Source organism: Dermochelys coriacea, chromosome 5 (assembly GCF_009764565.3).
Source record: "Dermochelys coriacea isolate rDerCor1 chromosome 5, rDerCor1.pri.v4, whole genome shotgun sequence".
In the NCBI taxonomy this organism is placed as follows: Eukaryota; Metazoa; Chordata; order Testudines; family Dermochelyidae; genus Dermochelys; species Dermochelys coriacea.
This window is the reverse complement of record NC_050072.1, coordinates 36,985,262-36,997,668: the sequence shown is the minus strand read 5'-3', so window position 1 is coordinate 36,997,668 and position 12,407 is coordinate 36,985,262. Positions and strand designations below refer to the sequence as shown.

General features: G+C 44.4%; 1 protein-coding gene across 8 annotated transcripts in view; it reads right to left on the bottom strand.

Annotated features, from left to right (window-relative positions):
• GPBP1 (GC-rich promoter binding protein 1) overlaps nt 1-12,407 on the bottom strand; it is a 60,113-nt gene that overhangs the window by 13,021 nt on the left and 34,685 nt on the right. For all 8 annotated transcript variants that reach the window (XM_038402520.2, XM_038402519.2, XM_043514441.1 and 5 more), the window contains 4 exons: nt 6,909-7,032; nt 4,974-5,203; nt 4,106-4,172; nt 311-495 (listed from right to left, as the gene is read on the bottom strand). In XM_038402520.2, coding sequence (XP_038258448.1) covers nt 311-495; nt 4,106-4,172; nt 4,974-5,203; nt 6,909-7,032 — 606 coding nt within the window. The remainder of the gene's footprint in view (nt 1-310; nt 496-4,105; nt 4,173-4,973; nt 5,204-6,908; nt 7,033-12,407) is intronic.

The following is a 12,407-nucleotide window of genomic DNA, read 5'->3' as shown; positions in this document are numbered from 1 at the left end:
TATATGAATTAAAGAACTGAACAGAAAAAAATACTGAAAATATATTCATATTACATAAATCAACTGTCTCTTCAACTCTCACCTGGAATACACTGTTCAGTTCTTATCCTACCTCAAAAATATGCATCAGAAATAGGAAGGGTCTAAATACAGTTCAGAAAAATGTTCAGTTACGTTTTAAGTATAACCGTACTTAAGCATGGTAATGCTACATGAAGCAGTAGTCTCCGAGATACGAGACAAGTGTATCAAAAATTATAGCACATTTCACAGACTACTTATTCATATTTCCAACAGAGTTCAAACTTACCTTTGCAGGTGGAGCAGCAGGTTTAGGAACTAATCCTTTATAAACACTTGTACCCGTTCCATTCTTGACTGGCTGTGAATGAAGACCTCCTACTACAGGGAATCCAGATATTTGTAAATCTTTTGTACTACCCTTTTTAATGACCAGCATTCTTGGAGATCTAGATTTTGGATTCAGAGGATATTCTATATAGAAACAAAAGCAACATAAAATAAATCAGAGAATGAGCCTTTTCCCTGATGTTTCAGGATACAAAATGTTGGGTAGCAGTGTGGTCCAGGGCAAAGAGACCAGAGAATCAGGAACTGATGAGTTCAATCTCAGATCTGCCAATAACTCATGTGGTGTGGGGCAAGTAAAGTAACTGTTCTGACTTTCAATTGCCATACCTACAATGCCCTACTTACTTCACATTTGTTCTGAGAATTAAAACTTGTGATGTGTTATTTACATATACAATTATTAATGCTCTTGAGAAACAGTGCTAAATGTTAACATTTTCTTCCCTCAAGCACATTACTTTGCTCATTCAAAACCAGAAACAGTGTTTGATTTTGGTAATTTTACATCTGAATGGTCATATGAAATCTATATAGCTGCTGAGAGAAGACTTTTTCCCCGTTTATTTTATCAACTGGCCAGGGCTAATTAGTCTTGCACTCTCTCCTGAATGATGGCTCATAGCCTAGACTAAAGGAACAACTCTCCCACATGAACAGAAGAAATATGGCACCCTTGAGCTCTAGAGCAGTAAGGGTCTCTCTCAGTCATTTACTGTTTCAAGTTTTGGGTTTTTTTTGTTTTGTTTTTTGTTATTTCACCTCAACATGCCTCAGTTGTGGAAAGTATAATAAAATGCACTATTTGCATTTACTATCCACTTTAGGGGTGAGACATGTTTTATTTGAAGGACATTAGGTCATTAATCACATTTGCTTAGAGACATGGCATTTCTCTATAAAATGCAACTCAAATAAATTTACATAACTAAGAAATTACCACACTAAATCTTTTGCACAGAGGTATTCTACTGGAACTCTTTCGTTATTGGATAGACTATTTTCAACTCTAAACATTACAATTCCATTTCTATTAGAGAAGCTAATTTAGGGCTTGTCTACATGGAGACGTTAGTAGAGAATAAGCGAGGGTATGAATTTAAAGCCTAATAGTTATTCCACACTAGCTCCCCATGATGTTAAACCACAAACAGGTGCTCTTAATGGAGATTAAGTGTCCACATGGAAAGTTAGAGTAGCATCAGCAAAACCAGTTTATATGTAATACACTAGCAAAGGCTGCCTAAAAGTAAAATCATGCTGTTCCTTTTATTGCCGGTGAATGTTAGCAAATTAAGTATATTTGTTATTTGGTAGTTGAATATTTTGTTCTTGTAGAATTTAACTTTATGTGAAGTCATTCAGAGCATGGAATAAGCTCTTGTGCCATATTTACAAAGTGAAATAAAAATAATGGAACAAAAATTATACTCCATTTTGATCCAGACTTTAATACATAATAATACATCTGCGTGAACTACAGTATCTTCCAATTGTCTTGGATGTTAGTTTTCTGTTAATCTGAAGGCTATTCTTATTTCAATTTAAGATTTCCAAGCAGGGCCATCCCTAGCTATTCTGGGGCCCTACACAGCCCCCCCGTGGGGTGTGTGTGTGGGGCCCCAGACCTCTGTGGGGGAAAGTGGGGGGGCGGGCACCAGGCCTCCACGGGGGAAGCAGAGCTGACTTGGGGGGGGGTAGGGGGGAAACCACCCCCCAGCACTCACCAGCAGCGTGGCTGGGGCCAGGTTTCTGCACTTCCTGCCGCCGGTGAGTGCAGCCCCAGCCCTGATGCAGAGCTCAGGGGAGTGGAGGCAGGGCTGGACAGGAGCGGGGAAGAGGCTGGGCAGGGCGAAGCGGGGGCCTGAGGAAGAGCCAGAGCAGAGGCTGGAGCAGCACGCAGGGCACCAGGAAATTTGGTGCCCCAAATTTCCTGGTGCGCTACGCAGCTGTGTACTTTGCGTATGGGTAAGGACGGCCCTGTTTCCAAGTATACTTGGAGTTTGCAATTGCAAGGTTGTAATGAAGTATAAAAGATGCCATTTCCCTCTAAAATCAAGTAATGCACTGCAACAGCAAGTTATCATTCTAGTTTATGCTCACGTGTTTGGCAAATTAAACTATTTCTTGCCTTTCTTGTGAAGATCAATCTGACTGTAGCCTAACACCCTGGAAAGCTAATTCTCCTTCAAATCTAACTGAACTGTTTCCTGTTCCATTGATGCTACTAAGTTTGCAAGGATCTAGCATTAGCTATATAACAGGGGTGGCCAAACTGTGGCTCACAAGTCACATGCAGCTCTTTTACCGTTAAAGAGAGTCTCGCAGAGCCTTCCCTCCTCCTCCAACCCAGCCTGGAGTGGGAGGCTTGGATCCTGTACCTTGCAGTGGGGTAGGGGCTTTTGCCCAGCATGGGGGGAGGAAAGGTGTGTCTCAGAGCTTCAACAGGAGTTGGGCTGAAGCCCCGAGCCCCAACAGGCGCCTCCTGAAGGGCTGACGTCTGCGCTGAGCCCTGGCAGGTGTGCGCCCCAGCTCTTGAACTTCTGGCTGTCAGATGCAGCTTGGGGGGGAGGGAGGGGAGGAGGAGGAGAAGTGTTTTATAACCTCTTCCCACTTGGCTAGAAAATTAAACTCTTGCTGATCTTTCTGGCAAAGAAATAAGTGGCTTGATTTTCAAAAGTGGAAGCTGCTGGGTAGGCATCTAAAAGAATTTACTAGTCTAACTTTAGGAACTTATTTTAAAATCTTGGCCTGTGTCTGTATTGCTTTCTAAAAACGTGAAACTGTACAGCTGAAGTAATGCAGAGTTAGCAAATCTTTTGAAAAACAGCACTCATTTTTCAGGTTTCAGTTTGACAACAATAAATCCATTTCTAAATAGCAGCTTTTATGTATGTTTAACAGAATGTTACATTCCTCAAAAAGGCAGATACCTGAATTACTCAAAAAATACATTCTCCAAACACACATTTCCTGTATTTGTCAACATGTTGCTGTGAATCATGCATCTGTAGCACAAACTTAAGCTACACTAGCAGCTACACCAGCTGGGAAAGGTAAAATAAAGCCCAAACTACAATTCAGTCCCGCTCCTCAGAGTTGACTTTATTACCAGAAATGGGGGGGGGGGGGGGAGAAGAAGTAGTAGACAGACGACAGAATAAGAGACCAGCTACTCAAAGCACTTGCTCCCAGGCACCAGAGGCTTTTCCAACTTTCAGCAAGACAAGGGCAAAGGATGCACTCTTTCCCCGGGCAACTGTCTTGGCCATCTCGTAGGCCTCCTGCCAGGTCCCCACAGAGGAACTTCCCTCAAAGTCTTATCTCAAATATCTTCCAACACTGATTCAGAAGCATTCTTTTATAAAATCTCCAGTTGGCAGACACATGACGACACTTGGTCAACTGACCCCTCTTCATCATGTGCCCTGCCTGAAGACCAAATCCTAGCAACCCCTTGACCAAAAGATGCCTTGTCACCATAGCAGATGTGCTGACCATGCCTGTGCTTACAAGCCAATGTTCTGTTACACAATTATAGGCAACAGGCACTGTTTTCATAAGGGAAAAAGTAAACTAAATTTTAGTAAGGCCCAAAGTCCTTTTAACTTTAAATTACATGTCTGTGCAAAAACTAGTAGTTATATCCTAAAAACTCACACACATTGTTTTATTTAAAAACACTCAATCTCCAAATCTTTACTATATTTTCTATCAAAACAGTAAAAATACTTACCCCACACACCTGCTGCTAAAGATTTATTCTGGTTTGGTTCTCTCTCATATTCAGGATTCAGAGAGGGCTGAAAGGAAAATTTTTAAATTATTGCTTAGTTGGTTCATATTTCAAGACTGATTATGAATGAAATTTAGTATTGGAGAATCACATTAAAATTCATTTCAAATGTGAGATCCTCTCTCAAAGAAAATCAGTTCTTAAATAGACAGGACTGAGGATAGACCCAGGTTTGTTTCTGAAACAGACCAATACTTTACAGTAATTTACATTCAGCTATTTTCCTCTGGTGCCTAACCCCTCTCCAATATCATGTCCTTCATAATGGGCTTCTCTCACACTGCAATCAATGCCATTTTGTTGCCTCCTTGTCCAGAAAAGGAGGAGAATGGCATTGGTCATCCAGAACAGAAAGGCTCAAATCCTCCTACATCCTGCAATTCCCAGGTTTCACAACTCAAGAGGAAGATTCCAGACTGGATTTCTACATGGCAGAAAGGCTAATTACTTATTCTACTCCCAGTTTCTGAAAAGAAAGTTGTGTAGAATTTATTATGTAGTACTTGCCATGGTAAACTGCTGTAAAATATTGTAGTGAAGGATTTGGAACAGACTTAGGTCCCAAAAGCTATCATCTATAAACAAATGAATCGAGTATATACACTAATACAATTACAATAATAAGAGGAGGCAAGAATAGAAACAAGTTAATGGATAAACTATCAATGCCCTTTTACCTATGGAAAGGGTGATCTCTGTATAAGATGAGCTGAAACTGGTGAAATCTCATGAAGTAGCTTGCATAATGGGCAAAATGGCAATTGCAAAAACAATGAAATCTTGTTTATTATAATTACAAGTAACTTACAAAATCCTCAGCCTCAAATTGCTTGGGTTCTTCCTTGTCTTCCTTTTTCCCAGTTTCATTGTCAGGTACATTATTTTCATGCAGCAGTCCTTGGCTTTTTCCAGAGTGGAAAGTGCTGGTACGAGAGCGGGAACCTCCACTATGGTATCCTCCCCCACGGTGGTGTACGTTTTCTGTCCCATTCCTGCCTTGTGAACGCCAACCATTTTTCTCTTTTCTCCCAAAATGTCCTTAGATTTTTAAATTAAAAAAAGTAATTACAAGCAGTTTTGAAAGAATGTCTATGTTGCCAAATTAATACAGAAAGTTAAAATCATGAATGAACCAAATAACATTTTATGCTCATTCTGGATCTGATAGCATAGTGAGTTTCTTTTCACTCATACAGGCAGTAGAGTAGGATCTCTACTCTGTACTGAGACGACAAGCTCAGTTTCAGAGCAAGACAGGAATAGATGGCCCCAAAGGAGCTTGGTCTGACAATTAAATATTGTCAGGCCCCTCTCCTGTTTGCTCGTGTATATGTTGCTGTCTACAGCATACACTAGCTGGGTATTAATACTACTTCTTTTCAAAAGAGCAATACATTGCACCCAGTGGCACATTGTTCTAACCAACCCTAGGCCATCCTACCTGCCCTGAAAGAATTGCTCTTGTACCACATACCCCTTGTATTGCTTCCATCCTCTGTGCCTCCAATCTCGTAGGGATTAAGCCTTCCAATGCTAAAGCATTCAGTGTTTGCATATTAAGAAAGGACAGAAGGGCTATACTTTACAGAACGTAAAATACTCCTGAGGGAATTCTGCACCAAAAAAATTAAAATTCTGCACACAATATTTTAAAATTCTGCAAATATCTGTCAAATGTGGAGGCTCCAGCATGGCATTGGGGAGCACAGGCCACTAGCTGCACAGAGATGGGAGATCACTGTGCAGCTCCCCTCCGGGACACAGACTCAACGGTGAGGCTGGTCCCAACTCTGACACAGCACAAGGACTGGGCCTGCCCCAGAAACACTCTAGGACCCTGCCCCTCCATGACAAGTGCACCAGGTGTGGGCAGGCAGGATCCAAGTGTGGAGGGGCTTAGTGTGTGGGGGATCGAGGTGTGGGTTAACAGGGTTCTGTGTGGGGAATCTGGGTGTGGGCGGCTCAGTGGGGGATTCGGAGGGGGGAGGGGAATCCGGATGCACAGGGGCTTGTTGAGGGTTTAGGTGAAACGATAAGGGGACTCTGCAGGTGGGTCCAGGTGAAAGTGGTTGGGGCTCAGCATGGCGTCTCGGGGGGAGAGGACGACAGAGCTCGGCAGACAGGTCTGGGAGTGGGGGTTTTGGGATGGCGGGGTGGGGATCCGGGTTGCTCATCATCAGGGGGCGTCTCAGTGCAGGGGGAGTGGGGCTCAGCAGGAGGGTCTGGATACGAGGGGGTAGGGTGGATGGGGGAGCAGCTCCCTCTATATGGATACTTCCCCTTGCAGCTGAGGAGCAATGGGTGCAGGAAGCACGGGGGGGGGGGGGAGGTTTGCAGAGCTTCCTACAGCCAGAGGAGAAATCTGGGGGAAGGTCTGACATGGCCTCAGATTCCATGCTGGGAAAGAGGAAGTCCCAGCCCAGCCAGGACTAGAAGCTGAGCCTGGCGCAGAGTAGGAGCCACCAGCCAGGTCTTCCCCAGTCCCGCCCCTGACCCCACAGTGATTTACCTCTCTGCCAGCTGCCCTGGGCACCCAAAACATACTGCTGGGTAGGGTCGCAAGACCACTCTTGTGGCTTCCCTTTGCTTCCCAGTTAAAGTCAAATCTGCGGGAGACAAATGCTGTACATGCGCAGTGCTGAAGAATTCCCCCAGAAGTAGTAAAAAAACATTAAAGCTCTATGAAAAAAAGCTTATAAACACATAGCACTGACTAAGATGTTATTTAGAAACAAAATTATACCTCCATTAGGACGTCCAATACTAGGATCAAACCCATCTGAAGAGTTGTGTCGTCTGCGGTTTGCTTCATAACGATTCTCTGTCCATGATAAATTTTCAGAATGCTTTTCAAAATTCAGTGATGACTGGAAATAAGCACAAACAGTATATCAGTGAATGTAAGAACGGCCATATTAGGTTAGACCAAAGGCCCATCATCCTGTCTTCTGACAGTGGCCAATACCAGGTGCCCCAGAGGGAATGAACAGAACAGGTAATCATCAAGTGATCCATTCCCCTGTTGCCCATTCCCAGCTTCTGGCAAACAGAGGCTAGGGAGGCCATCCCTGCCCATCCTGACTAGCAGCCATTAATGGGCCTATCCTTTATGAACTTATCCAGTTCCTTTTTGAACTCCGTTACAGTCTAGGCCTTGACAACATCCTCTGGCAACGAGTTGCACAGGTTGATTGTGTAAAGAAATACTTCCTTTTGTTTGTTTTAAATCTGCTGCCTATTAATTTCATTTGGTGACCCCTAGTTCTTGTGTTATGAGAAGGAGTAAATAACACTTCCTTATTTACTTTCGCCACACCAGTCGTGATTTTATAGATCTCTATCCTATCCCCCCTTAGTCTCCTCTTTTCCAAGCTGAAAAGTCCCAGTCTTATTAATCTCACCTCATATGGAAGCTGTTCCGTACGCCTAATCATTTTTAGTGCTCTTCTCCAATTCCAATACATCTTTTTGAGATGGGAGGACCACATCTGCATGCAGTATTCAAGATGTGGGCATACCATGGATTTAAATAGAGGCAATATTGTATTTTCTATCTTATCTATCCCTTTCCTAATGATTCCCAACATTGTTAGTTTTGACTGCTGCTGCACACTGAGTGGATGTTTTCAAAGAACTATCCACAATGACTCCAAGAGCTCTTGCTTGAGTGGTAACAGCTAATTTAGACCCTATCATTTTTTATATCTATCTATATTAGTTGGGATTATGTTTTCCAATGTGAATTTCTTTGCATTTATCAATATTGAATTTCAGCTGCCATTCTGTTGCCCAGTCACCCAATTTTGTGAGGAACAAAACAGAATAGGCTATTAGGATCCAATAAAACAAGCACTTTTGGTTATGAGAAGCAAATAAAACTTATGGGAAAGTTGACAACAGGAAGTTTCTTTAACCGCTCTCTCAGTTCACCATAGGTCATGTATTGTGGCAGATCCCAGATAAACTAGAAGGGAGAATGAGCCAAGATTTTTAAGGTTTTTGATTCCAGTAAAGAGCGCTGCTAAACTGCTTTAAATTGAAGTATTCAAGTAACCCAAACCACTGCTTTTACTAACATTCACGTGACAGATATGGCGGTTTTCTCATATATACTTGGGAAATCTTACTGAATTAAGTTTAAGTATCGGTGGGGCACATTGTATTAAATGAATGATCTATATATTAGTGTGAGCGGGAGTGTATGTAACCTCTTAAGGGGGGAGATTTAACAGATGTGAGATCTGGAGGTTCAAAAAGACTACTGAACAATGGACTTTTAGATTAAAAAGCATTAAGGGGTTTTCCTGGGGAACATCTAGGGGCAGGTGAATGCAAATTCCCCACTTCTGATTATGCAAAAACCTAGCCTTTTGAAGCTATGCCCTGAGGAGTGGCCCATTGTCCACTGATCACCTGCTACATGAGGCCAAGATTAAACACCCAAGCTGTATACAGGAAAGATTGAACTATTCATGGTTGTTCTGAGTCTGAGAGAACTATGGACCTGTAAGCATGGGGGAAACCCAGTGGTGGATTTTGGAAGACTAACACCTACCCAAGCCTGAGGCTGGCATTGGGGGGTGACCTCTGATAAGCTTTTTAGCATGTGTGTAGGTTCTTCCATGTGTTTTCTCTGCAATGCTTTCACCTTAACAATAAATGTGCTTACTCAGGAAGAGCTGCGTGGTAACTTGTGACCACTATTCAGTCTTTGGAGAGAAAGTGAAGCAAGAACATTGGCCTGTTTAGGCAGTCTGGCTTGCTGGGCATATCATACTTTAGTCAGGGAATTGTGCAGCTTGGAAAAACCCTGGTCAAGAGGGAGAGACAAGCGGGTCTGTGCCCAAGAGATTACAACTGCAGCCAGAAGCCTAAATGTGGGCACCCTCAGTTGACCACAGAGGAGGAAATACAAGTGCCACTGCCCTGACCTGTGACAGCTCATTTCTCAACAGAATGAGTAGAAGCATGCATTACACCATTTATCTTTACTACTACTTCTACCTAGCTATGCTATTGCTTTAGCTGATTTAACATGACAGCATTTTGCTAACAGGGCCTCCTAAAAAAAAAAAAAAAAGACATTTTTTTTTTAAATTAAAAAAAAAATTATTCAGAAACAGCCAAAAAAAATGGGAGCCCAAATTTTATTTTCCCCTTGACATTTTCAGTGGATCAATCCATTATCTGTGTGGACCTAAAACATCTTATGCATCTAACAGAACGCAGCCACAGCGTTAGGGGGTGGAGAGGTATACACTTTTTGCAGTAAAAATAAAAAGTTTTCATACACAGATACTCGGAAAGCCAGGTTAAGGAACATGTGTACATTTTTAAAATGTGTTATGGGAGCAGCATAAAACCCACTAAATAATGAAGATGGGTTTGCCATGCATCTTTAATGCCATGTTTTAGAAGTTTAGTGCCTACGCAGACTGCACAGAAAAATTGTAGGTTTTTAATTTTGCTCACTCATTCACTACAAGACATTAATTTCTGATAAAATTATAGTAAGTGGCAGAGTGGCATCTCAGGGGCGTAAAGAAGTGTCTGAGGAAATTCAGAAGTTATTTTTATTCAGTGCTAGACTGAAAGAGAAACTGAGAAAGCAGTAGCACTGTTTTTAAAATAAACATTTATGGCAGTCTACTGAGTTATAGTGAAATAGACAAAACATCCAACTCTGAACACAGGGGAAGCAGTTAAATTACTTTTTAGAACTTCAGACAAAATTCAACCCCTTAAAGGGTGCCTGAACAAGGTTGCCATGTGTCTTTATAACACCACAGCCACTTATTTCTTTATGCTAAGGTGTTATACAAGAGAACTCTGGCAGAATTTTTCTACAAAGTGGAACTACCCTTCCTACATCCCTCCTGGGAGGAAAAAAGAGTGGGGAAAGAAAGGAGGGTGGACCTATTGGTTTGTTACTGTAAGGTGGAGAATATCAATTCCACTAAAGACTCCACTTCCTCATTTGAGAGGAGACAATCTGATTATCTAAATTCCCACTAAGTGTGCAGCCATGCAGCAGCCTATTAAGTGCCACGCAGGTGCTCTGGGCTGCAGCAGGGAGAGATGCCTCTCCCCCAGCCCTGGACCTGCCACGGTAGGGAGAGGTGCCCCTTCCCTGGCCCCAACCCAGGACCTGCCAAAGCCCAGGGGAAAGGGTCCCCTCCCCCAGCCAGCCCCAGCCCGGACCTGCCGTGGCTGGGGGAGGGGTGCCTCTCCCACAACCCCAACCCAGTCCCGGGCCTAGACCTGCCGCAGCCAAGGGAGGGGCACCTCTCCTCCGACAGGTCCGGGCTGGGGCTGGGTTGGGGCCAGGGAGGGGCGCCTCTTCCCCAGCAGGTCTCCATTTGGCTTCCACATGGCTTTAAGCAGGGGTGGAGATGTCGTCATGGACTTCTTGGGGGAGGGATTAGAGCTGAGAGAAATTGGAGACTCTGTCCCTCCCCGGAAATCCCAATATTGGACCTTTGTTCCCGTCCCAAATGAAAGGAGCCGCGAGCGCTGGCTGAGGCAGGAGGGAGCACAGGCTGCCCCTTGCTCTGTAGTGGGGATGCACTAGCTGTGGTGGGAGGCAGTGCTGCTCCACGCTGCTCTTGAGGGGCCGTACCTGACAGGCCCGGCCCAGCCCCCGGTTGCAGTGTGTCAGTGGAGTAGCACAGGCACCGCAGTGCCTTCGGGTTGCACTTTCCCTGTTCTGTGAGGTGTCACTAATAAGGACTCGATCCTGCAAACACTCACCACCCAGCACAAGGCACAACCACTGATCCCATGGGGACTGTACATCTGGAAGCACCCAGACATGAGTAGGGCTCAGGTGACGCCCAGGTTTGTGCCGGCCCACTGCACAGAGCAGAATCTCACCCTCTGTCTGATGGTGGTTGTAGAAGCTACTTGTGATGCTCCCAACACGGATGCAAGAGTGGGAGCACCAACCTCAGGCGCCCCTCCCCCGGCCCCAACCCAGACCTGCCTTGGCTGGGGGAGTGGCGCCTCTCCTCCCACAGCCCAGGTGCTGCTCTGGGGAGAGACAGCGAGCTGTGGGGAGTCCTCTCTCTGCGCCACAGCCCTGGCAGAGCCTACACCCCGTCCCCTCATCACTGGCCCCACCCCAGAGCCCGAACCCCCAGCCTGACCCCTTACACCCCTGCACCAACCCTCTGCCCCAGCCCTGAGCCCTTCATCCCTGGCCCCAACCCAGAGCCTGCCCCCTCAGCCCACTGCACCCCAACCCTCAGCCCCCTCCCACACTCTGAACCCCTCAGCTCCATGCCCGCCACATGAATTTTATGTGCACCAATATGGAGGTGATGTGTGAGACATAAAATGTGTGCACATAAAATTCATTTTGCACAGGTGTGGGAAAAATTGGAGGGAACACTGCTGGTTAGTATGATTCAGAGAGCTCAGTGCAGGCAGAAGTCCATGTCCTTGGCTGAAAAGTGAATCAACTCAGAGAAGGAGGCTTAGGAGACTATGGAGGAGTGAGCGAGATACCCAAGCAGACTGAGCACTCACAATCAGGAGCATCTATGTGTCTTAGCTTCGGGTGGGAATAATCAAAGGGATTCTAGGGCTACATGAGGATATCTGGAAGACATTGGGGTAAAATCCTGACCTTACTGGAGTCAGTTACATAAACAGAGCTCTAGTAGAACTCCCCCTCCAGCTTGACCCTGCCCAGTAGCCATGCAGAAATTCCCCCAAAAGGGCAATATTTTTAGACTTGGGTGGATACATCCTATGCACACCCACACCATACATCATCTGAAACCTTATTTAAATGTACATTTAGATAAGGTATGACGTGGAGCTGTCAAGTGGTGCCATATGAAGGCAAAGTGAAACAATGGTACCCAAAATGAGAAGGTCTTCTTCCACAGTTCCAGAAGCAGTAACATGACTTTGGCTACAGTTTAAGTTAAAATTAACACTTTAATGTGGTCAGTATTGGTCAAAGCTACCAAATGACAATGTATTAAAAGGTTTGTATTGGTTTTATATGAGCAAGCATTTTTTTCAGAAATGATGAAGCTGTTTAGCATGTGGCAAAAATCTAGCCACCAAAAAGGACAAGTCATTGGCCAAACTCCCACCATGTGAGAACAGTTCAGAAGAAGATGTGAAAAAGAGCATTTTGGCATACAAAGACTTGGATGTCTCTGCACATAGGTAAACCAGATATTGGACCACTGTTGCAACATGGATGGAAAAATGTGGATTAATTACTTCC